General features: G+C 38.8%; 2 protein-coding genes across 2 annotated transcripts in view; one reads left to right on the top strand and one right to left on the bottom strand.

The window, feature by feature from the left end:
* Nucleotides 1–834: 834 nt before the first annotated feature.
* LOC118738291 (putative OPA3-like protein CG13603) lies at nucleotides 835–1,580 on the bottom strand. Its single transcript, XM_036469215.1, has 3 exons — nucleotides 1,389–1,580; nucleotides 1,109–1,277; nucleotides 835–1,045 (listed from the first exon to the last, which is right to left on the bottom strand). Exons 1-3 carry the CDS (start codon nucleotides 1,528–1,530, stop codon nucleotides 835–837), a joined length of 522 nt encoding a protein of 173 aa, XP_036325108.1. The 5' UTR covers nucleotides 1,531–1,580.
* A 1,471-nt stretch (nucleotides 1,581–3,051) lies between these two features.
* The window catches only part of LOC118737995 (DNA polymerase alpha subunit B), a 209,448-nt gene continuing 185,082 nt past the window's right edge, over nucleotides 3,052–27,417 (top strand). The window contains exons 1-2 of the mRNA XM_036468849.1: nucleotides 3,052–3,247; nucleotides 3,330–3,715. Of these exons, the coding sequence (XP_036324742.1) occupies nucleotides 3,178–3,247; nucleotides 3,330–3,715 (456 nt within the window). The 5' untranslated portion in view covers nucleotides 3,052–3,177. The remainder of the gene's footprint in view (nucleotides 3,248–3,329; nucleotides 3,716–27,417) is intronic.

Genomic DNA, 27,417 nt, shown 5'->3' with positions numbered 1-27,417 from the left:
TTAAGTTCAAATCATTGGAATTAACTAAATTAATTATATCAACAACTATTTACTTCCTTTTTAACCGACTTCCAACAAAGGAGGAGGTTATCAGTTCGTCGGAATATTTTTATTTATTTTTTTTTTTTTTTTTATGTATGTTACCGCATAACTTTGGACCACGTCAACCGATTTCGATAATCGATAATTTTGCATCGGAAAGATAGTGTCTTAGAGGTGGTCCCATACTAATCTGGTTAAGATCCGATTAGCGGATCATGAGATATATATATATATATATTTTTTTTTATATGAGAGTTGAAGTCGGTTTTTTTTTGCTAAAAATTACTTGTTTCATAAAAAAATCCCTCGTGTTTATAAATTTTTAAATTTAACGAACTAATTTATTCAAATTATTGTAGACAAAAATGCAACCATGCGCCACAACCACATGTTTTTCGTATTTGCAAATTCTTGCTGGTAAAATTTTTTCTAGCATGAATTTGCAACTTCTCTCCAAGAGAACTGTCAGTTTGCTCTCACAATTTTTTAGTGTTGGATAATTTTTTGGTCTGCACGAACGCGATTTGGGCAAAAATAGTGATAATTCGTACAAATTCGTACAAATTTTTTGCTCGACGAACAAACCTTAATTCTTACTACCGTTTGCATAGCGAACAGAACTATACATATATAACGACACAACTCAAAATTCAAGAAGCCAAAACCCCTATACTGTCTCGTGTCTCTAATCTTTGTCTAATCCATATCAAAACTTTACTAAAGTAGGAAGTAAAGATTTCTTAAATTAGTAGTAAGAATAAGACAAGGATTAAAGACATAAGACGCTTGACTTTAGTAAGGTTTTATTTTTGAATTTTGAGTTGTGTGCTTATTGCAAGGGACCATCGATATAATCTCACCTAATTCTGTTAAAACTCGGGTAAGCTCTTGTAGATAGACTTTTTGTCGCTCCTGTCGATACTCTAACACTTTCAACGCTTCTATTATTTCTTTGTGATGCACATTTATACTCTTCGCTACAAGACTCCTTTTATTCGCTTGTCTGAATTTTTCAATTCTTATTATTTATGTATCTCGGATTCTTAATTTTCGTTCAAAAACAAACCTTCGTGTCTCAATAATTACACCGGTGGCAGCTACAAAATATACTATCAACTCGCCTAATACCTCAGTGCCCAATTCAACGGCCATTGCCTCGTTAAGTGGCTCCACCTTAGCCGGTCTGCCTAAATTTAATAGCAACATCTTTAGCCTAACTTCGCACCAGTGATAACCTTCGGGGGAACGAAGTATAAAATTGTCAAAGTCTTATTGGAAATTACACTTCGTATTTTTCAGGATTCATTTGTTGAATCAAAATGATTTTTTACATTTCTGGTACTTACATTGAGCAGCTGGCATACAAATGTAATTTCGAAAGGTTTTGCTTTGTTTTGCCTCCAAACGTATCAATTTGATAACAGGACGAGAAAGTTGCTGTATCCCCAAGAAACTTAACTTTATGATTGGCAATGTTATCAGTACCATTTTGTGTAAAATAATTTAGTGTTAAAATTTTCAAGAAAATATGTATGTATGAAAACTTGTAAATTTTAGTCCGACAACGTATTGAAAAATAAAACAAATTGAGTAGAGACAAATTGAATTGAAGAGGGTGGAGCATGATGGTTCAGCATAATTATATCGTCGTTAAAGTACAAACCCGCGTATCGTCATTCTGCAAAACCGCGTAACTGACATTTGCTTCCGAAAAATTGGATTTGCTCACACAAGCTCTTGGCTCAATCCTTATCCATTCGTCCTGAAATATACTAGCCAGAAATGCGATTGGTTTATCAAAAAGAGAACCATTTTGAATTATGAGTGTTTTTACTCTCTAAAAAATAATTTATGCAACCTCACATATGCGGTTTTGCATTTTGCATTTTGTTGATATGCGGTTCGGTGCTTTAAACGACGACATAAATCATAGCGGTTGAGTAACTTGAATAAGGAACTTGGGATATAGCTCAACGTTTTAAAACTAGATACGTTTTTCCGCGAAACTTCTGTCTACTTTCTGATTTCTATGGTCAATATGAGGACGCTCCACTGGTTTGCCTAGAAAGGATAAAAAGAGGTTTTTAAAGATTATGTTAAGAGAAAAGACACATCCACCTAGTTTTCCAAGGGCGTCAAAGATTTTTTCTATCAAAATGTATTGCTTATCCAACCGGTGCTGTAAGATCTTCAATGCTTCTAATAAACCTTCCTTGTGATACTTTATTCTTTGTTCTCCTTCATCTTTCTTTTTCGATTGCTTAAAAGAGAAGGACTATGTTATGATTTACCCATTTAAATATCCTTCTACCTTTCGGTTTCTAATAAAACTGCTTTGGAGCAGCCTAAAAAAACTACTATTTCAGCCCATATTGCGGAACCTAAATGTATTGCTTCTTTCTCTGTTAGCGGATAAAATTTTTTAGAAGTATCCTTAGCTACCAGCTTCAGCAATAAATTCTCACACCAATGATAACCTGGGGGAGGTGTCAATGAGTTGGACGTATTCAAGATTTTAAATAGTTGGACAATTACCTACCCTGCGCCGGCGGAATGCAGATGTATTTGCGGAAAGCATTATTGTTGTGTGCAATACTAACAAAAAGTCTTTTAACAGGCTGAGTAAATTCTTTTAGAACAATTATCGACATTCGCAGTATTCTCAATGTTACCAACCCCATGACTGAAGCACTAAAATTAAACTAAAGAAGTTAACGTATTAAAAATAATTATGGAATCAGTCAGAAATGAAAGAAATGAAATGCAGACTGACATTACACCATGGACGTTTCCATACAAACATAACATTTCGCGCAGTGAAAATTATAAAATAAAATCGTAATAACACTAGAGTTTAAATAAAAATACGTTTTATTTCATAAATACATTTGTGGCGTTTATTTTAATACGTACTGTACTGCCAGAAAATCATTTGCCATAGAACACATAGATGTCGCCCTCCGTAAAAGTTGACAATCGGACAAATCAACAGCTGTGAATTTTGGCGCGAAATATCCATATACTTTGACACTTGAAAAAACAAAACAAATCAGAATTTCGAAGCTTTGTATACTATTTTCTTTTATTTAGTGCATTTAAACGATTTAGATTCCCGTAAGTCGAGTGAAATTAAATATGGATGATGAAATCAAAAAACAATTCGAAGAAATGGGAGTAGAGGTCAGCGAAGATGTAGTCACAAAATGTAAGTCCACATTTAATTAGCACACATGCTTTTGCTATTCATGATTTGTTTATTTTGATCTATTTGCATCTACTTCCATCAGCGCTGGAGCTGTGCGTCAGCTATCGCATAGATGACGCTGCCGAATATGTGGAACAATGGTTGGCTTTTAGTATTTCCAATTTAAATGGTGCCGAGCCAACAGTAGAGAATTTAACAGAATTTGAGCGTAAAGTGTTTCAGGCAAAGCGCGACAAAGAGTTGGCACAGGCGAATCGGAAACGTGTCAGTTACGCTACACCAAGCGCAAACAAATTATACGCACCGCCTGTGGAGTCCAATCCATTGGCAATATATGGTGTAGAAGATAGTGCTGTAATTGAGGACTATGACATAGGTGGTGGTAGTGGAGGTAACGCTGCTAAAGAAGTCGACGATGATGAAGATATGTTAGGGTCCTACAACGTTTGTCATACACCAAAACCAAAGGTAAGTACCTTTAAATCATATAAAAAATAAATATCGGGTTTTAAGGTGCAGACGTTAAATTACTTATGCAATCACAATCCAACATTCACTATCCTTGTAGCCATGTACTATGTACAAACATATTAAGGCACATGTTTGCATTGTAACAAATTTCGGCCATCAAAATGAACGTGTGAATTTCACTTCATTACCAAACATGAACAAAACTTTCAGAAATATTCGCTTTTGCTTGTAAGCCAGCAGCTCCTGCTGTTCGATTTCAAAGCAGCGCAAAAAAATGTAATGCATAAAATAAATCCCACACATGAACCGTTAGGTTTCGTGGGAATCTTTGTATTTGCATTTCACAACCAAATAACCAAAACGCCGCAGGCCAAAAAGCCAGCCAAATCATCTCCAAACGGTAATGTGGACACAACAAGCAGAGCATTCATAGAAAGTAAAAAAAAAAATAATAATAAAAACAACTTTAAAATAAACAAGCAGACAACTTCGTTGAAAAGAGCAAGAATTGTGCCCGCGTTAAAGTCCAAAAAAGACGCTCAACTGCCCATTTTTATTGACCTCTCATCGGACAAAATGGGCATTTGCCTCTAATCTACGATAAAAAGCTCCTTTTGCGCTTATTCACGGGAATGTACATGTGTACGTATATACCTATGTATATTTGTTTGTTGACAACAACGACGCCACTCAAAACAACAACTCCAACGAAAGCATTGAAATCAAGGCAATAACGCTGCCACTTCGTGCCTTTCACGCTGCTGGTAGTCGATTTGCAGTGCGATTTTTGGTTTGTCGTTTGCAAGCCATTTCACTATTTTTGGCAATTGTAAATGCAAAGAACGGGCTGCTGCATTGACATTTATTGCAATTGCTTTGCTTCTTTCCCTTACCTTTCTTTAATATATCGAGCGCTTACATATCGTAGCCTGATATAGTAGCTCTAGTTTAACTTGAGTTCGTCGTGGCGAATTATTTCACGCTTTTTTACTACTTTGATTTCTAATGCGAATTACCGGTTCCCTATAATCAACTCTTGTGCTAGCTGCTTTTGTAATGTTATTCCTTTTTTTTTTGTCCACAAGCGCTGGAGCGTTGCACAGCATTGCGCAGATTTAAGCTTGTTAAGCAGTTTGGCAGGCATTAATTTGCAATTTGCAATTACACAAAACATTGCGGCGAACTACCGACTTTATGGAGTATGTATGTATATACATAAATGTGTACATACATATGTATAGTATTCATACATAAACGTGAAAATTTACATATCTCACCTAACAGTAGTTTTACTATAAGCTTTTGTCTGTGCGCCTGTTTCAATAAAGGGTTATGAAAAATACACATGTGTACACACATATTTAAATTAGTTGAAATTATTTATCGAAAGCGATACTTTCTTGCAGTTACATCTTACAATCTTTATTTCCGAAAGTGATTTCTGGAAGTTTGCAAACAGAAGTGCTGTTTGGGTCCTTCTACGGGAAATTGGCCTTTCACAATTCAGTCGATAACGACGTTTAATCCGCAGTTAGGGTTACCAGAAATAGAGTAATCGGCCCTAAGTAGTGAAATTAAAGTGAGCAAAAGGCGTTTATTTGTTTAATTAAAAAATTAACAGATTTTTCGTGTTCACATCTTTACTACGTTTCTACAAAATTCGTCATTAAAAAAAAAAAAAAAAAAAAAAAAAATTTTTTTTCGATGTGCAAAAGTAAGCCCGGTTTTTGAAGGAAAATTACTATGTGTCTATTCAAGTAGAGCGGGGTGAATGTGTTTTAAAATTTTACATATTTGTTTTAAATTGGTAAGGGCTAAGCTCAGGGCCTTACCGGGGTCACACAGGGCGCATCGTGAACGGCCTACTTCGGTGGGTTAGCTGCGAATAACCAATAAGCAGTCCCAGACCAAGAGCGGCAGGAGCCGAGGGCCTGATTTAAAAGATCAGAAATGCTTGATGAATCTCCTGTGTCCGGGCGAACAGATGCCGCCTCCCAAAAAGCATCCCAGGATTGAGACCAGTTAGATCCTGTTCATGGCATACTGGAACATGTATACGATTAATTCGACATTGGGCTGGCGAGAGCAGTATTCCACCACTTTAGTATGTCAGGGTGACACCTCACAGAAATGGCTGGTGGTGGTGGCAGGTCTTCAAGTACCTTCAATACACGTCGCCATTTAGTTGGCCGCACAGGTCCAGTTGAGATTTACTCCTGGTTTTGCGCTGTCTTGGCTCTGAACACAATATCTCATAAGGACTTGTGTCAACCCTCGCGATGGCCTGCTCCTTTGAGAGAAGGGAACTGCGGGACACTTAAAGCGACTGTGCTACGTGTGGAGATAGCGGCTTGGAGCGGAGACCCAATAGAACTGACATGATCAAACAAATAACAAAAACAACTGTAATGGGTGTAGGTGCTCCCGAGGAAGAATGCATCGCATTTAGAAAGAGCAGTAGAGTTGTGCGCTCCCCGCCACAAACTCCTCTGCAGGCAAAAGCCGGCACCACGAGCACGGAGAGAGCCGTCGACGTATTGCAGAAGGGTACACCTTCGCAAACGACAACTCCCGGCAGCCGGGATGGTGGTCATCAAACGCCAGCAGCTGCAAACAGAGACAAGCATGCCACCGCAAGCTTGGGAACGTGCGAAGGCATTGAAGATGAGCAATTGGCCCAGATCCGGCTCGTCTTGAAGAAGATGCACAGTGCTGTCTCCAAGCAGAAAAATGTGTCCATGGACATAAAAACGGGTATGGCCCAAATCGAGGAGAGCCTAAATATACTAAGCTACCTCCGAGAGCAGCGCCGGAAGGGGTCTACCCTTTCCGAGCTGCAGAAAACTGGCCCTGGCTCGCAAAAGAGAGCTCGAACCCGATCCGACTCCCCAACAGGCGAGCCGGAAAAGAAAAAAAATACTACTACTAATAATAATAATAGTAGTAAAAATATTATTATTAATAATCATAATAATGGTAATAATAATAATAATGCACAGAAAACCGTACCAGATAATCAATGGAAAACGGTTGGAAAAAGCAGAAAGCCCAAGCCAGGGCCAGCGCCAGGTGAACCCTTGGTGAATAAGGGCGAGGCGACCAGCCGCAAAAAAAAGAAGAGGGTGAGAAAAAAGAAGAGTCTCGCCAAATTAATCATTAAGCCAGCTGAAGGCAAAACCTATGCAGAGGTGCTGGGAACGATACGTGGTAAGCTCCAACCCGAGAAGACGGAGACCGTAATTCGATCTGTTCGGAAAACCCGCGAAGGCGGCGTGCTCATCGAAATGGAGCGCTGTGGCGACCACTCAGCATTTAAGGAAAATGTGTGCACTGCCATTGGCCAGCTTAGTGACGCTCGTATTCTCACTAGACGTTTACGTCTAGAAGTTCTGGGCATGGACTGCCTAACCACGGCCCCAGAAGTGGAGAACGCTATACGCGGGGAGTTAGGAGACAAGATGAATGGCCAACTTCGCGTCTCTCTCCTCGCTGTAAACTCGCGAGAACAAAGAATGGCTGTGGTGGAAATCGACGAACTGCCAGGCCGGACTCTTATTGAAAAGGGGAAGCTGCGAGTAGGTTGGATTATCTGCCGCGTCCGAGAGCGCGCGGATGTCCAAAGGTGTTTCCGCTGTCTGGGGTATGGCCACAAAAAGGCGGTATGCAAAGGCCCAGACAGAAGCAGTTCATGCTGGAAATGCGGTCAGAAGGGCCACATAGCCTCTGCATGTAAAGAAAGCCCAAGCTGCTACCTGTGCTCGGCAGGAGATGAACAGAAAAATGCCAATCACCTGCCCGGGTCGGGAGCGTGAAAGGCCTTCAGGGATGCGCTTGCTGAGGCTAAGACAAAGCTTGGGAGAATATGATTAAATTTATACAAGGCAATATGAACAGGAGTAGGGTAGCTGATGAGCTGCTGGACCAATTGGTTCTTGAACAAAGAGCAGACGCTGTCATCATCAGTGAACCCTATAGAACAAAGGAAACCTGGAATGTTGACCAATCGACCAATCGCGATATGGATTGCTAACCCCAACCATCGCGCAGAGAGCAGCGGGGTCGGACGCTGCTACGTCTGGGTTAAAATGGCGCAAATCACTCTGGTGAGCTGCTACCTGTCTCCAAACGACACAGTCCCTGTCTTCAGGGAAAAGCTCGAAGACCTTGAAGACGAATTGCGCGATATAACCGGCCACATAATTGTTGCTGGATATTTCAACGCAAGAGGCGTGGAATGGGGTATGCCCCAAACAAACACCAGGGGAAGACTGGCCCTTGAAATGGCAGCCCGCATTGGCCTAACCATCCTCAACACCGGAACGACCCCTACATATCGAAGGCCGGGTTTTGGATACTCTATCCCTGACATAACCCTGGTCTCAGAAAGCCTTCTTCGAAGGGCTGACGGATGGAGAGTGATGGAAGACCTGAGTGGTAGCGACCACAACTACATCACCTTCCAAGTCACTGACATAACGCGAGGGCAAACACGTAGTATGCCTCGCAGGAAACCAGGATGGAACCCGTCTAGGGTCGATGTTCGCAAGTTCGATACGTCACTCCTAGCAGATTCCCAAGGTATTTCACTCACAACGGGAGAGATCACAACAGGGAGCCTTGTACTAAGCTGGTCGAAGAAACTATGCGCTGCATTCACCGGGCATGCAAAGCCTCAATGCCACAGAGGAGAGCATGGTCAGGTAAAAAGCAGGTATACTGGTGGAATGACCGAATTGCTGAGCTGCGAAGGGCCTGCCATAGAATGCGGAGACTCGCAACGCGCGCTCGTGGTAGACCTGAGGCGCTGACCAGAGCAGCAGCCTACAAAAGCGCTAAGAAAGCACTCGGGGCCGAAATACAGAAGAGTAAACGGAACGCGATCCCTGGGGCCAGGGATACAAAATAGTGATGAAAAAGTTCCATACATCATCGCAAGCGATGGATGAGGCCCGAGTTAAGAATATAGTGGATGCGCTATTTCCCACACACCCACTAAGAGCCGACACAGTGTTCGTCGAGGAGCAAGCCGAGGCACCACTATTTTCGACAGACGAGCTGAAGCTAGCTCTGCGAAGCATGAAAGCCGGCAAGGCACCAGGCCCAGATGGCATACCAGCGGAGGCAATCACGTTAGCAGCGGAAACGAGCCCTGATCTTCTGCTTAACATGTACAACAGCTGCCTTAGGGCCCGGGTCTTCCCAAGCCAATGGAAGAAGGCGAGACTGGTGCTTATACCCAAGGGCAAAGGGGAGCCAAACTCTCCATCCTTCCGGCCACTCTTCATGCTAGACACAGCAGGCAAAATGATGGAGAGTCTGCTCAAAATACGCTTGACGTCAGCCATAGAAAGCGAGGGAGGCCTTTCACCCCGACAACATGGCTTCAGGAAGGGACACTCAACTATAGGAGCAATTGGCGAAGTAGTCGAGGCGGTACATAAGGCCGAAAAAGCCTGCCACCAGGCGCGGCCATTAGTGCTGCTAGTCACACTGGACGTCAAGAACGCCTTCAACTCGGCAAGATGGGGCGACATGCTGAAGGCCTTGGAACGGTCATTCAAAGCTCCAACATACTTGCTAGATATGATCCGGGACTACCTTAGAGACCGTTGGCTTTTGTACGACACAACACAAGGTCAGAGAAAGAGACGTCTAACCGGCGGAGCGACACAGGGGTCTGTACTTGGCCCGGACCTCTACAACGCCACGTATGACAGTCTGTTGCGCACGGAAATGCCGGAGAGCGCCTTCCTTGTCGCCTTCGCGGACGACGTGGCCGCCGTCATAACAGCAAGAAACGTCCAGCTAGCACAGCTCAAGCTAAACCAAATCATGCGTAACGTCAGTGGATGGATGAGCGATCACGGTCTGCAATTGGCTACAGCCAAAACGGAGATGGTGCTCCTCACCAGAAAACGGACCCCAACAATTAAAAATATGATGGTCGGCCCTCAACTCGTGACGACTTCTAGGTCTACAAAATACCTAGGGGTGAAGCTTGACGGCAAACTCACATTCTGGGAACACATCCATGAAGTATGTGAAAAAGCTGCGCAGAGCACGGCGGCTCTAAGCCGGCTGATGGCGAACGTGGGCGGCCCGAAGCCATGCCGCAGGAAGCTTCTGATGACAGCGGTCCAATCGGTGCTCCTGTACGGGGCAGAAATATGGGCTGACGCATTGAAAGTAAAAAAATACCGGATTCAAATGTCTTCGGTACAGCGCAGAGGGGCACTACGCATTGCTTCTGCATACCGTACAGTGTCCGCGGACGCGGTTCTAGTTATTTCTGGCGTCATGCCAATTGAGCTACTTGCTTACGAGCGAAAAGAGATTTACAATCTCAGTGCCGAGATAGGTCGAGCAGCTGCCGCGGCAAGGGCGCGCGAGCAACTGATCCAGCAGTGGCAACAAAACTGGAACGCGAGCACAAAAGGTCGATGGACGCACTCCCTGATAGCCGACCTTCAAACATGGCTGAACAGACGACACGGGGAAGTCGATTTCTACCTGACGCAATTCCTCACCGGTCATGGTTACTTCCGCGAATATCTTCATAGAATGGGAAGGGTGGACTCACCGTTCTGTCACTACTGTGGAAACGTCGAAGATAACGTGTACCACACATTCTTCACCTGCGAACACTTCTTGATTTCGCGCAGAATGTTGGAAGAAAGACACGAGACATAACTCTGAACAACATAGTTGGGGTAATGATCTCCAGCGCAGAAAAGTGGGAAGCAGTTGCGAGATACGTGAAATTCGTACTCCGCTGCAAACGAGAGGACGGTTGTCTACTGAGGACACCCGAATGAAACGCCCTTACAAAAGAGCAGCCCCAAGGCTCTAACAGCGCGCTCCTGCATCTGAAGACATGCAGAATTGCGGTGCCAGATGCGGGATTCTTGCGCGGGCGGTGGGAGTTTGGGTTTTAGTGGGTAGCCCAACACGCTTCGGTGGGAGTCCCACACTCGGGGAAGGTAGTATAGAGACTAGCGCCCCCGGCCAGTGCATAAAGCATTTCGCTCTCCTACGAAAAGAAAAAAAATAATAAAAATAAAAATAAAAATAAAAAATTTGTTTTAAATTATTAATTAAATACGTTTTAATAATTAATTTTTAATTATCTTATAAAGGATTTATGAAAGGAGATATCAAGTATATCTTAATTTTACCCTGTTTAGAGAAGGCCTTGATATCCGCAACTTTTCGATTTGCGCAACACCCTGTGACATTATTATAAGTTGCGCAAACCGAGGCGCTGCTGTAGTTGGAAAAAGACCAATTTGGAAAACCATCCTGTTAACAAATAAATACCTGAGCTAAAGACCAATTGCTTGCTTGGGAAAAATAAAAACGCCAATTATTCCAGATTACATATGCACCTTAAAGGCTCTAGCACCACAAAAGCGATTTTTCTTAAATGTGTGTGGTACAAAATGATTGTATAAGATATCTAAATTCTTAATCCGTCCAGTGTTTGAAATACAGTATATTTTGCTTTGCTGCCTTTGTGCTTAAGTGCACATTTAAGATACCTACCCCAAAATGCGCATCAGAATTTGGTTTCATAGGGATTCGGATACCTTCCTCATTGAAGTAGTAAGGAAAATTCGCTTAAGTGCTTTTGACGTAGAATATGTCATACGTTTCGATATGGAGGCTATGCTCAAATGTTGTAGTTGTAATTTTTAGAGCTTACCAAAACGCTTATTGCACAAGAACTGATGAAGCGATTTCAAAGAAAAGTGTGGCGTTTCAAAGACAAAATTTCAAACTTATCGACAGATACATTTTTGTTTGTTTGTACAAATTTTATATAAATTCAACAAATATCGAGCATTTTAAGGTAAGAAATTGTTGAAAAAAGTATTTTATTTTCAAAATGCTCGAAAACCGCTCGAATGATATTGTTTTTGTTTTCTTCAAGATTTTTGCTTTCATTTGGTATATGGGAAGTATTGGTTGATATCTTCTAAATATGTTCATTTGATTCAAATATATGGGCACAAATTCCATTTAAATTAAAATTTTTCCCGTACAAAATAACTTCGTCATCATTTTGCAAACAAAAGTGAGAGAAGGAGACAAAAAGTATATGTGTGTAGGTATTTCGGCTTTTGAATAACAGATGGCGCAATATTTATAAAAGGCAAAGGTGAAGGGGAATATGTAGATGAAGAATATGATAAACATAAAAGTAAAAACAAAGATAAATATAAAGAAAAATATGAGGACGAGGATACCGATAAAAGTAAAGATGAAGATAGAGGAAGAAAGATTAAAGATTAATTATAGAGAAAAGGATATGTACAGAGACTCAGTCTGAGGACTATTTCTGGATTTTAGAGATCTTCGGAATTCTCGGGACTTATCGATATTTTATCGGTTTCGTTATCGATGCTTTTTTATCGATTTTGTTGGCGTAATTTTTACCGATATTGTTATTGATATTGCTATCGATATTTTCGGAACTTATCGATATAATAAACGATATTTTTTATCGATTTTCTTATCGATATTTTAATCGATTTTGTAATCGATTTTTTTACAGATTTTGTAATCGATTTTGTTATCGATATTTTTATCGATTTTGTTATCGATGTTTTTATCGATTTTGCTATCGATATTATTATCGCTTGGGTTATCGATATTTTTTTCTTAGTGTTTGTTTTCGTTTGTGGCTTGGATGTGCTCTTAACTATACCACGTATTCTACGTTTAAATTTAGCGGTCGTGTCTCCGATACAGCCTACAGACCAAGACGAAGGCGCTGGACTGTTCCTTTTTTCGGTTAAGCGCACAAGTTTTTCATGCAAAGAAGGATGGGCAGCTAAGCAAAATATACTGCACTTTGTTAATTTTTATCGTACTTAAGCTTTGGTGTTTATATTTATACTGAATTATCATATCTTAGAAAAAAAAGGAATGCGTTTGATAATTAAAATTGGACAATTAATTTATGAAATTAAATGCTTCGGTGCAATTTTTTACTTAAATCTTTAATTTGCATCTTCTTCAATACTGCAAATGTGGAAATCAAAATTTTATGGACGTCGAAACCCCTCAACAATTCAATTAATATCTATGAAGAAGTATGTAGTTATACCACATACTACATATTTTTTCCTTTTTGAATTAACCTTTTTTTTTGTAAATGATTTCTTTGTTACATGGTACATATTGCTTTTGCGTCTGCGCAGTGGTGCATAATTCCCGCAACACTTTGAATGCTGAAATACATCAACTGCCAGCATACTTTTGTATTGTATAGATAAATACATACATACATACGTACATATATGATTTGTTAAAATTTTGTAGGTTGTTAGCTGTTACTTTTTATTTTATTTTTTTTTTAATACTTTGTGCTATTTACTTGGCGTCTTCGGCCAATGATTGCCAGCATACGTATGTATGTACATATGTAGTAGTTAATTAGTCATTTTAAGCTATTAAAATGTGTTTGAATCCAGTCGACTGACTCCTTCTGGGGGCCGTTGGGTTAACGCTGCGTAACAGTGCGCTTAGTAAAGGAAATCGAGGCGTAAATGATATTACATGCATACCTACATATGCACTTATGTATGTATGTATACTAGGAATGTTAATCCCGATATCCCGGGATCCCGGCCTTTTTAAGGTCCCGAAAATCCCGGGATTCTTGGCAAGTATTCCCGGGGTTTTCGGGATCTGTAATTTGCACTGATGTCAATAATAGAAACTCCTTTTCTTGACCACTATTGGCTATAATTCTTTTTCTATTTAATAATTAATATTTGTTTATAAATGTCTAGCTCATTCTACATATAACACCGCGCGATAGTAATTTTGATCAATAATAAATATGATCGCGTAACCATGGGCCAAATATAGTAAAATTGCGTGTTAAGGTTTTCCCTCTGACGTCAGTAATTCAAAAATTATTTAAAAATTCAGAGAAATGTGCTTAGAGAAAAAGCACATCTTGGGTATCATATTAATGAGGAAATCCTGTAGAATTTAAACAGATTAAAGTTTCTGGTACAGAAGGGCTGGTAAGTATTGAAAATGTCCCTTTAAAATTTTATCCTTGAAATTTCGCAACATTTATTTTTGAAAAAATTATATGTTAAGGAATTATATGAACTCGATAACATCTTCGAATTTCGTTCTAACTTTATCAGCTTAAAAATTACTTATTCGTCCTTGTGAATCCAAAAAATTTGAATTGTGTACATAAATTCTATAGAAATATTTTTATTTTACATTGCATTGAATTTTTTTAATAATTTTTGGAATTAATCATATTTTTGAAATTGCAAATACCTTTAAAATAAATTCTGACGGCAGAGAGAAAAATCAAAACGCCACTGTAAATAAATAGAAAGCTTTCAAACCCATTTATTTATTATTTATTTCATGGTAAGAGAGCTTCTCAAACAATATAGAAGCAATTTTTCGATATAAGCTGTTGAAAAGGAATAAATATCTAAATCCCGGGACTAATCCCGGGATCCCGTGATTGTGTTAACGGCATCTCGAAATTGCCGGGATCGGAAAAGCTGAAAAATTAACATCCCTAATGTATACATACGTACATACATACAATACATTTTCAATCATTGCTTTTGTGCTCTCATTTGGAAAGTTAAATTGAAATCTCGTAAGCTGACTCGGTATTTTCGATTTCTTTTTTTTCAAAATGTAATTAAAACGCGCAGCTAGATTTTTGGCGTTCATTGTTGTAACGGTTTATAATATTCATGAATTTTTTTCATTTGATGTTTCGCCGTTATAAATTTCGAGCTCGGATATATAAATTAGTTATTATTTTTTTCTTCTAATTTCTTCGAATCGCTGTATAAAAAAGGGTGTCTCACTCCGCGGTACTACCGATTTAATAGTTGGTAGATGGTCATCTATCCAATTTTATCTCTGCATGCACAGATTTGCGGTCGTACATAGTTTGTCTTTCAACACATTGCTTCCAAAAACCCTATATCTTATCTACCCATTTAAAAAAGACTGGACACAAATACAAAAAGTGTTCAATGCCGATCACATTCATCAATCCCATAATTTGTCTGCAGTCCCATCTGTTCGGTGATAGCAAATACGTAGCTAGACCTTCTAAGATAGAGCTCAATATGAGTTTTTTCCCCACCTGGAGCCCATCGATGCCTCGCCAGCCATTGTTGGGCTAAGCATTCGCACATTTTATGATAGTGGATTCGATGGCCTCGGCGGCCGGAAGGAGCGAGGTGCTGCAAATCGTTGTAAACCGCGGAATACTTGGTCTGAGCTCTCTCTAGCCAAATGGGCAGACGTATCATTAGTAAGTACTTCCAAATGAGAGCTGGCACACAGAGTATATCCCTACAGATACTTTAAACTCCTACTTCTCCGTCTATTTTGTACCACGTTCGTGCCTATTAGTGTTAGGCCACCTCCACAAATTTTGTTCAATGCTACTACATACATATGTGTGCACATTTTATTACTGCGACCTCTAGGATGGTCTATTGTGCGTAGCCGTTTACCCTATATGTGAAGACCTTTAATATAGGCTAGCACTTCCGTACATACTTAAATGTGTATGTATGTGAAATACAAAACTCCACCATTAACAAACTGGGTTGCATCACACATTAAATTGCCCACTTTTTTTTTAACTGTAACTCAATTATTTGTTTTGTTGGTCTTCTTTTTTCCACTCGCATTTGCGCGTATTGATGAGTGCAACACGACCTGATATTATTCGCAGCTTTTTTGTTTGCACTGTAATTAGGATTTGTTTCCACACTTTCTATGCAATCCTCTTATTGTCCTATAACTATCGTCGCCTGCAGCGAATTACAACCTAAAGTTGTTGGATTTTAAAGAGTTTTTAAAATTTTCCCAAGATAGTTGTCAATGTGCAACAATACCAGCGTCTCACTCGCAATGGCAATGGCACGGGCACAGTCGTTACAACATCGTGTTTGTCGTGTTACATCACTTTGTATTGAGGCTGGCTGCTTTTCTTCTCAATTTTAATTGTCGTGTTTCGCTGTATTTTCCTTCCATTCCACATCATCACAATTCGTCAAGTTAATCGTCAACGCGTCAGCGCCGCATCAGATAATGATTTTAGTTCCAATTTGCAATTGCAATACCCGGTACGGAAGAGAGTGACTTTGAATGGCTTCTATCCTCAACTATAACACAATTGCCAGCGCTTGTACCACCACCAACACGAATGCATTTAAACATGCATCACTGCGGTGAAAACTCAAGCTATTGGCTTGGAACTAAGTAATACGATTTCGACATTAGGTCTTATCTATGTAGGTACTTGTATATTCGAGTGTGGCGGTAGTAAAACCAAGAACGATAAATCAGAGTATGGTTTTCCTCAGACCAATTTCAATAAGGGACTAGTGAGCCACACTAGAGCAAGGCGGGTGGAAAAAAGGATTACGACTCCAAGCATAAAATTCTTTACGAGTGGAAGCCGTTGAATTTTGTCCAGATCTTATCGACATCTAAGCAGATATTAAGGCGGAAAGGGCTACAATGACACACTCGCTATTTGCGCTAGACAGTGCAGGAATGGGAAAAAACGAACTCTACGTTAGCAGACGGCTCGCTATTTACTGAATGCCTGGATGCGAAGTGATTCATATATACTGGGATTTATAAACTGGGTACTACGCCCGACATCTACGCCGCCCTCGACTACCTAAGTACATATATAGATATGGCAATGACATCGAATTGCAATATAGAGGTCCGCTGGCTTGGCCATGTCGTTCGAATGGACACCGATGCTCCAGCTGTGAAAGTATTCAACTCGGAACCCGCTGGTGGGTATCAGAAGAAGAGCAAGGCCCCCACTGCGATGGAAAAACCAGGTGGAGGACTTGGCTTCACTTGGCATTTCCAATTGGCGTCAGTCGACACAGAAGAGAAACATGGGCGGGTTTTGTTTAACTCGCGAAGGCACACTAGAAAATCTCCTGTGTCACTGTGGTGTTTTCAGAACACCGCGACGCAGCTGCCTTCTCTCTGATTCTTCTCCTCATTTGGTCTGCCAAATGACTAGCAAATTGCTAAAAATTGCAAAAAATGATCAGTAGTGCCATACGACTATGGTTTGCTAGTAGCCTCTGCGATATAATACAAAGAGGGCTAAAGCTATGGCGCTTTTGCTTCTACAAAAAATGTTGCTTCTCATTGCCCTCTTCTGTAACGCCACTAGAGGTAGTTTTTGAACTCGAGTCACTGCACATCACCATAGAACAAGCAGCCAAGCGTACTGTTTTGAGATTTGCAAGATAGGGTTATGGCAGAGGCAAGGTTCTATCATCTGGGAATATGGAGAGGCCGGGATCCGAGCTCTCATACATATGTAGCTCTTTAGCCCAGAGATGATATAAATAAGGTAATTGTTTTTGACAAGAAATTCAGAAAGGGCATTGCAGCAAGGCGACCTGAAGCAATTCCATTATGGATGGGCATTTGTATACATGCCAGCACCATGCAGCGGTACACCATATGACATTGCAGTAGGCAGTTATGGATCCAGGATGAGGCTGTCCGTGCTCATGGGCAAATTCCCGAGCATCTTTCAAGCCGAAGTATACGTCATAAACCGGTGCCCAGAGATTAATTTATTTATGTATAGAGATGCGGCACTTAAGGCACTATCATCTTTCAAGGTTAAATCTTCCTTAGTCCTTGAGTAGATTGAGAATAAATTAAGATCCCGCTACTGTTGGTGGCATAGCGTACGGCTTAGCTAAAAAAACAGCAGCTTGGGCTCCAATAGGTCTTGATACCTTTCCTTGCAATAGGCCCAAACACAATTTAGGAGCTCTTCCTTAGTAAATAAACGATAAGTAGGAGAGAACAACACTGGAATTGTACAATAGGACTCCGCTAGGTCAAAGGATAAATGGGCGGGAGATACAATCTAAAAACAAAAAACACTTCTAATTAACCATCCGAGCACTGCAGGCTAATAGGACATCTGCATAAGCTGAAAATTTGGTCGATTGATCTCTGTCGTTCCTTTAATGTGGTGCGGTATCGAGACGACGAATGAACAGCATAGGCTCAATGTGCCCAGAGCCTCAAAAAGCTCTCCTGGACTCCCTGGAGTCTATGTGAATAAAATACCTGTTGTGATGATTGGAGCGTGCTAGGTCGCGGTGCATACCTTTTTAATTATCCATCTCTATCTGCCTATCTATGGTTTAAACCTTGCGCATTTCGGTCCATAAGAAATTACACATTTGAATGCAAAAAATACAAAAACTGTCAGCAAAAAAAAATTATATCATCGCGATTCTTTAGCCGCTTGAAACATGCACTTTGTTCTACTGATATTGTATGCATACCAAAAGCTTTCTAAAAATTCCGATTAAAAAGTTCAAAATTTTTACGAAAATTTTTAGTTTTTTTCAAAATTTTGCATACAATTTGAAACTTTGATTTATATGGTTTTAGTTTTAGCTGGAAAATTATTTTTATGAAACAAGTGATTTTTAGGCAAAAACAACCGACTTCAATTCTCCTATAAAAATTTCCGAGTATCGTTTATTTCTTTTATGATCCAACGATCTAAAATTTAATTAGTATGGGACCGCCCTGGAGACACCACCTTTCCGACAAAAAATTCTCGAAACAAACTAAAAAATAAAAATATTCCGACAAATTAATAACCTCCTCCTTTTTTAAGTCGGCTAGTAAGAAAAAAATTAGTTGCAAAAAGACTGAACATTAAAAAAAATCATCATTTAAACACTTGTTTGTGTCATTGTATGTGCAAATAAACTAAAATAATTAGCGCGAACCAGTCGAGATTCTAAGTTCACTAGAACTGCTTTAGTTCAGAGCTAGTTGTTTGCTCTACAGGATATAAAACATGCAGAGCAGTCAACGCATCGCATAGTGACACCGCGCGTGCGTGCATTTTAGACTTTTTTCGTATTCTATTACACTGATCTCCCTCTTCGTTCGCTGCCAAACACCATTTTTCTCTATCCCCATTTTTTGGCTTTGATGTTGCGCATTCAGTGCGAAAGTTAGTTTGAGGTATAATAGATACACAATTGTATGCACATATTTTGTGCTTTGAAGATGCATCTCCTGCAGTTCCTGCTTTTCGCAGAATTTCTTGCCGTCTATCTTCTATGGTTATCTTATTGCCTATTGGAAGGATTGTTGAATGGGTGGCAGCAGGAAGGGCAATGCCTTAGGTAGTACAGCACCTTTGCCTCTATACTAGCCGCCGTTCGTTTTCGGTCAATGCATGGGCAGCTACATATGTACATATGTACATACATATGTACATATACAGCTGATCGCCAGTTGTAATGACGATGATAATGACAATGACATGAATGTGTACAAGAAAGACATGTCATTTTCTTCAACTAGTACATTGTACTACTACTATCGGCTGCTCTTTAAATTTATAGCATAACAGTATGTTTGTAGTTGAACTTCATCACCCAACTACAGCGAGTGACTTTGGCAAAGAAATACAGCAAAAAATTAAATAAAACCAAAGCCAACTCGGACCTGTGATCGCTTTGATGCGTAAACAAATTATGGCTTGAATGAATGTAACTATGTATGTATGGTATATGGTGTATGTAGGTATACAGATAACGCATTTACAATGCATTGTAAATATTTGCATTTCCTATTTTACATTTTGTTGACTTGGCTTTTTGTGGAAATTGCCAATTCAATGTTTCCCCTTTCAGCTATTATTTCCAGTTGCTGGTTTAAAATTACCATTTGGTTTTAGTGTCAATTAAATTTTATTGTTTAGTGCGAGTGTACATGAAAGCTTGTATCTATGTACATACATACATATATATATGTATGCGTAAGACGTTTGGCAACTCAGCGGCAAATAGTTGTTTCCTTGTGATGAGAATTCGTTAGTCCTAAGGTAAGATAAGCTAATTCAGTGCAATCAATTTCCTGGAGTGGCAACAAAGGTATTCGCACAGCGCCCTTTTTTATGCTGCGTATGGACATTAGATCACGTCGAAAAATCCTGCCATGCGTTCGGATCTCCATTTTTAGTATTTTATATAGTAATGATCCTCCATGAACCTACACTCCCTATGATAATTCTAAGGGGTGGCGCCTAAGAAAATGAGTTCTTCTCTTTTGAGGCCAAAATAATTTTCCAGGATCAATTAAAACGCTCGAAACTATCAGAATACATTAGGGGTATTCTCAGAGTCTTGCAAAGCCCTTGCACGATGCACAGATTGCACGAATTGCACGGTAAAAGCCGGGTTTCGTATGGGACCGCTTTGCAAACCGTGCAATCCGTGCACCGTGCAACGGCTTTGCAAGATTCAGAGAATAGCCCTATTGATTACATGCCATCTAAGTATTATGCAGGCTCGGGGCGTACGAAAAAGTATAGGGCGCTGTTGGACATCAGGCTAGCGACTTTCTTTGGTATGTATGTATTGGTACGACTACACTGGCTAGAAAAGAGTTAGACCAGGGTAACCTTGTCTCACTATAAAGTAGATTGCCTCGCATTATTACAAGTGCTCAATTTTGTACGTCTTCACTCGATGTGCTTAGCCGAGAGGTCATACCAACCGAAAAAACCCATGGCTCTTGCAATAAACCCATGTCGTATTGTCCTGCGAAGCGATACTATTGTGCTCGGGATTCATTTAAATACCCTTCGCCATGTTTCAGCTGAATAACTTTGAGGCCCTTTACCTACGTTCCCAAATAGCATTCAACTGAGCTGAACTTAACTGTATTTCTCAACCGCTTTTGCCTCTTGGGTGTTGATGTAATTTTCGCCCGTAATGTCTCACATATATTCTAGGATCTCACCCTAAGAGGTCAGATAGAATATGTGGAATAGTCTGCAGTTTTGTGTTGTTGTAATCGAGTGGGATATTAAAGCAAGTCCAATCCATTTACCGACTTCACCGCGTACCTTTAAAATGAACAAAATCGGTTCTCTGCCCACAACTTCGAGTTTGGCACTGTTCCAAAAAACCCTTTGCTATACCGACTTTCGCCATTGGCTGCTTCAACACACGGTGGGCAGGAAGCGAAGATAGGTTGCATAAAAATGTCGACAAAATCTGAAAGCAGGGTTGTATTTGTTGATATCTTAAGGTTAAGAATCCGCTTAAATTGAAATCCTAGCTGCTCCTGTTTTAAAGATATCCACATTTTATATACTTCTGATAGGATATATTTGCAAAAGAGGAAGGCGTACTTCTCGATAATTAGAGCATATTTATATGAAAAGAAATCTCATACAAATCTGTTCCCCTTTTTTAACTCACTAAAACGGATCAAATCAATGTGAAACATTTCCATTTTTCCCAACCGAGATCGAGATTTATTGGGCGCTACCGGTATACAACTTAGATAAAACACCACAATTACCTTTTTCTGTAGCGTGAACTTTCTCATTACAAACACTTTCAATATCGCAATATATGTATGTATGTATACAATATTGTATGCTATATAATACGGTAGTAATTTTTGATTAAAGGTTTGTTGCTATAAGCAAGTAGCGCAGGTAAGTCGCACTGCCCTTGTGCAAGAAATGAAAATGCTCTAACTTAGGCCAACGGTACTCCTCATAATAAGTAAATAAATTCAAAGCTTGTATGAGATTTATTTTGGTATTTATGTACTCTTCTGTCAGGAAATAATGACTATTGTACATCCAGAACACAAATGCGATCATAAAGAAAATCGCATGAAAGTATGCGCTTTGTGTGTAGGGCTGCCAGACGTCCCGGTTTTCCCGGACATGTCCCGGTTTTAGACTATTTGTCCCGGTGTCCCGGTCCAACCTTAAAATGTCCCGGGTTTCATTTAAGTGTCCCGGTTTTCGATTTGATTGCACAACTTTTGGTTAAAAATGACTACGCTGAGAGAAAAAACGCGTTGTAATATTAAGAAAAATTTTATGAATTTACTGGGGGAAATAACTCATAGTAAACATGAATATTTTTTATTTGATTATCGTTTTGAAATGTTCGTACTTAAAAACAATACTTTCATACCACGCACACGTGGTGTTGAATCAAACTGAACATTTGAATGCACATTTACATGTCTGGCTGTAGCTGAGTGCACGAAGATGCTTGCCAGAATTTGCTAATTTCCAGAGCGTCAGGGTTCAAATCCCATTACAGACAGCATGGAATTTAAATAAATTTTTTTTTAACTTAATTATGAAAAAGCATCCGTTAAGTGCAAAGCGCTTTATTTTAATATTGGCGTATTTCAATTGAATATTTCTATACTAAATACTAAAATTTGTATACTTAAATTATTACGAGTTGGGTTGATGCTCTTTCATATGCGATTTTTTTTTAAATGTAGCACGTTTTGCATAAGCAATAGTTGATGATTAATATAAGTATGTACCTAAATACGTTAAAATGACATGCACAGAGTTTTACAATTATAGCAAAAGCCAGAAGTTTTGAAACAAGCTCACAGCAACGAAACAAATGACTGATATTTTAATGTTACCTTGTATTTATTTTTTTTTTTCGTGAAACCTAGATTACTTATAAGTACCGTGCCGTACAAAATTATTGGCTCGGAGACACTTTCATCTGATCACAATTTCTAATCAGATCTTTTAGAAAAATGTTTAAAATGTAGCTTTTGAGCCAATTAGTAAAGTGCAAGTCTGAAGTTACCAGAAAATTTCGTTGATTTTTTGCAATTATTTATTTTTTGCTGACAGTGTCTTCCACATACAAAAAAATTTCGAACATAGTTTGTATGGAAGAAACTCTCAGTAAAAACAATACCAAATATATTGCCTCGTTCAAAGCCATGAGAAAATCGTGAATACATGGTTTTCCGCAAAACAAGCGGATCTTAGTAATTTTGATAAAAATCTTAACGAACTCCGCACAGCTTTGAAAAGTACTGGAATTTCTCAAACTGTCAAAATCCATTTTATCCTTAAACATTTAAAGCAATCTATTTCATTCTTGAATAACGATGGTTTAGGATTATGGTCCGAGCAGGCCGGGAAGTCAGTTCATAGGGAATTCATTAAATTCTGGGATAGATTCAAAATAAATATGATTGATAAACCAACTTTTGTGAGTCGCCTGAAGAAAACTGTAATGACATTTTCATTCCAGCATATATAAAAACTTAACTAAATAATAAAATATTTAAATACTAAAATGCGTGACTATATTATATGGTAAGCCAACAAAAAAATAAAAGGAAACAAAAAACAAATATAGAAAAATAAAGCAAGAAAAAAATATAAAAAAATAAAACCAAAAAAACCAAAAAAAGAACAAAGAGGTGCAAAGTAAGTTGCCTCTACGTGGTGCGCCTTGGAAACGATTGAAACCGGCTAAAAACTTACATTAACTTATATTTTCACATAATATATATACACACATTTACTCACACATACATTGTTGAATATTTAATGCACAAGGATGTTTTTCTCTTTCGCAAAAGTCGGTCCTATCATAACTATGTAAAATGTTGATATCTTTAAAACAGGAGCAGCTAGGATTTCAATTCAAAGGGATTCTTAACCTAAAAATATCAACAAATACAACCCTGCTTTCAGTTTTTGTCGACATTTTTATGCAACCTATCTTTGCTTCCTGCCCACCGTGAACAGTAGTTGGCCTGTCTACTTTTAACTGGTTTGTGGTGAAATCCAAGCTGCCGAAAACTGGAATCTTAGTATTATTGTCGGTCGAACTTCGCAGGGGTATATGTGACTCATGTCCCAATAACTACGGTTTTGGTTTGGTTTGGTGCTCGATTCCCACATTGAAGTATGTGAAACGCATCTCCCAACTTCAGCACGCGTTTAATTTCCTTGGTTTTTGGAATTAACGGAATTATCGTTTTGTCCATAACCTCGAACTTTTGCGCTGTCCCACAGGTTTTGCATTTTTTAGACTGACCCATTTTTATACCCGAGCGCACGTGTGCACAAGGGTATTATAACTTTGTTCACATAACGGTTGTTTGTAACAGGCAAAACGAATCGAGATAGATATAGACAAATGTATACATAAACGATCAGGATGAAAAGAGAAATCGATTAAGCGCTGACTGTCTGTCCGTCCGTCCGTCTGTGCACACGATAACTCGAGCAAAAATTGAGATATCTTAACGAAACTTGATGTGTGCACTTCTTTCGGGCGTAGGACGGATGGTATTGAAAATGGGCAAAATCGGACAATAACCACGCCTACCTCCCATATAACGGTAATTTTTAGAAATACGAAAACTGCGATATTTTAGTAACTACTGAAGATTATTCACTCAAAATTGATATTTACAATAAGTTTTAGACGAAAAATAAGAATATTATAAATTTTTGGAAAATGGGCGTAGCCACGACCACTTATGGTTACATGTGTATATCTTGGTCACCGCTGCACCAATTTCTTCCAAATTTGGCACAGTTTTTGACCTTGGTATAACATGCGAAATGACCGAAAATTTTTAAAATCGGACAATAACCACGCCCACATCCTATATAACGGTAATTTAGAGAAATACGAAATCTTCGATAAATCAGTAAATATTAAAGCTAATTTATTCAAAATTGATGCTTGCAACAATTCTTTACCAAGAAATACGCTTAAGACAAAATTTTGAAAAAATGGGCGTGGCACCGCCCACTTATGATCACATATATGTATCTCGGTAACCATTCTACCAATTTGTACCAAACTCGGTGTGGTTATTGTGCTTGCCACATAGAAGCAAAACGTTGAAAATTATTGAAATCAAACTAAAATTACGGCCGCTTTTCATATAACAGTAAATTTCAGAAATGCTTGAAACTTCAATATTTCTAAATTTAAGGACGCTAATTTACTCAAAATGGATACACTCCGGTTTACCATGTAGCGGTAGCTTTCGGAAAGGTGAAAAACATATATTTAATACTTGCGCCGGGTATTTAATGTTCGGCTCCGCCCGAACTTAGACTTTCTTACTTGTTCATTTTGAGAATGCCTTCGTCGTTAAAGTTAATTAATTTGACGCCGTTAAACCATCTTGCAGTTTCACACGACCACCTTTCGTTGAATATCTGACCACATGACTCACTTCCGTCCAGTACAGATGCGATAATTGGTGACCGATGGTAGTGCTGTGTACTTATTTATATGTATGTACACGTCATTTTGATCCTAGGCTGTTTGTTCAAACATTCTGCATTCCGCAATGAGTTTAACGACTTTACTTTTAGTAGTCTGCACCTAATATTTGCACGGCTTGGCCACTTTCTTTACTATCTTCAGTTGACAGGTACGTCAAGTTGCAATATAGAGAAGGTCTACTCTTGTCGCTAGTTTGCCAAAGGGCCGATGCCTCATGCTACTTTTCTGAATATTCTAGTCCTTGATATATTAAGCAGATCGCAGGTCTCCGTCTTGTTATTGTTAGACCAGAGTTGCCGCTTCAGAATCGTCCAAACAAACTTCTGCCTTGGCCAATCTATCAGCTTCCGCAAACGCTCCGATGTTCCTATGTCCGGGAATCCAGCCAAGAGCGACTATCATTGACTGAGGCACTGAGCTAAAAAATGCTTTTCTTCACCAGCTTAGAATATATTGTTGCTTAGTTTTTCCCGATTCTAACTAAGATTTTACAGCGTTAAAAGGTATGTGTAGGCACTAGGGATGTTAATTTTTCGGCTTTCCCTGGATTTTCGGGATGGCGTTATCACAATTCCGGAAATTTAGATATTCATTACTTTTCAACAACTTGAATCGAAAAAATTGCTTCTATATTGTTTGAGAAGCTCTCCTACCATGAAATAAATAATAAATAAATGGGTTTGAAACCTACATTTTTATTTAAAGTGGCGTTTTTATTTTTTCTCTCTGACCGCAGGATTTATTTTGTACGGACTTTGTAATTCAAAGAAATGGTTAATTACAAAAATTATTAAAGAAATTCAATGCAATGTAGAATAAAAATATGGGTAACAAATGCGATAGGAAATTTCTTTAGAATTAAAAAAATTTTAATTTTTTGGATTCACAAGGACGAATAGATAATTTTTAAGCTGAGAAAATTTGAAGAACGAAATTCGAGGATTCTATCGAGTTTATATAAGCCCTTAACGTATAATTTTTTTTTAAAACAAATACTGCGAAATTTCAAGGACAAAATTTTAAAATCACATTTTCAATAGCTCCTCTGCGCCAGAAACTTGAATCTGTTTAAGCTCTACAGGATTTCCTCATTAATTTTATACCCATACTTCTCTAAGCAGCTTTCTCTGAATTTTTTAAATCATTTTTGAATTACTGACGTCAGAGTGAAAAACTAATAACGCAATTTTACTATATTTGTGTTTAAAGTTTACTATTGCGCGGTGATATATGTATAATGAGCTACACATTTATAAAAAAAATATTATTTATTAAATAAAAAAAGAAATATAGCCAATACTGGTCAAGAAAATGAGTTTCTATTATGGCCATCATTGCAAATTACAAATCCCGAAAATCCCGGGGTATGGAGGAATGGTAATTCCTACTAGGTACTCCCGTGAAAAGATGCTTAGATGCAAATACATAGCGTGCTGATGTATGTACTTTGGTTACACTGTATTCGCAACTTTATTCGGTTTGTTTGAGGTTAACGACTTCATTAATATCCTTCTAATGTGCTCGGTTTGGATTAGAAGGCTTTGCCGATTCTTGTTATTTATGAGGTGGGTTTTGTCAAAGGCTGAGGTGAACTCAGCCGATCCAGAGTCCGGCGAAGGTCCCACTAACCCCCACCAAATAAAACACACTATTTTAGTGTATTTACTTCGAACACACACACACACACGGCGCTACGACTAGAGTGCCAGCAACCTTATGTCCAAAGAGAGGGAGACCCTTAGCAAAATGATATACGCACAAAAAAAAAGAGTTTTCTGTGTTCCCCTTAACGGCAAACAAAGTGATTTCACACCCAACTATACTTAATAAGAAGAAAAATTAAATTGCGAAAAAAAATATTGGAATTTATCACGGTTCATTAGCCAGAAAATTGCAGTAAACATAAATTAAAAAATATGTATGTATGTAAACTTAAAAAAGTTACTCCACTAAAAAAATTTGCAAAACGTTGAACTTCACATACATATAAACCTCGAAGTTTTAACTGGTTTTGTTTACCTTCGCTATGCATTTCAACATACTTTACTATCTAGCAAACAGCGTAAAAAATTAAAAAGGAATTATAAATTCGCTTTGTCTTACAACTAATATTTATCTACATACTATTTATGTATGAATGCTTGCATACAAACTATGTATGTGCATTAGGGTGGTCCCAAAATTCATGTGAAGAAATGAAGTCGGAATTTTTATGCTCTCACCCCCTACGTTTTGTTCTATACCGAAAAAAGTATACCCCTACTTTTTTATTTTGGAATAAAAAGAAAATATTTAGAGGTCGCTCAAAGTTTTCCATGAATTTTATATGGGGAAAAACCACTTTGCATAGAAATGGTATAGAATTCTTGAAAAACAGTATAATTCGATCGGAAAACTTTGAGGAGAATCCCAGTTATAATAAGAAATTATTTATTTAAAAATTTTTTCATAGTAACTATATTTTATAGGTCCGCCAAATCACCCAGAAAATGCAATGGAGGGATAAACTCCAAGAGACGCTTAATCAGATGTTTTATTTTT

This window comes from Rhagoletis pomonella, unplaced genomic scaffold (genome assembly GCF_013731165.1).
Source record: "Rhagoletis pomonella isolate Grant_MI unplaced genomic scaffold, Rhpom_1.0 Rhpom_scaffold_00004, whole genome shotgun sequence".
Taxonomy (NCBI): domain Eukaryota; kingdom Metazoa; phylum Arthropoda; class Insecta; order Diptera; family Tephritidae; genus Rhagoletis; species Rhagoletis pomonella.
This window is presented reverse-complemented; position numbering and strand designations above follow the sequence as displayed.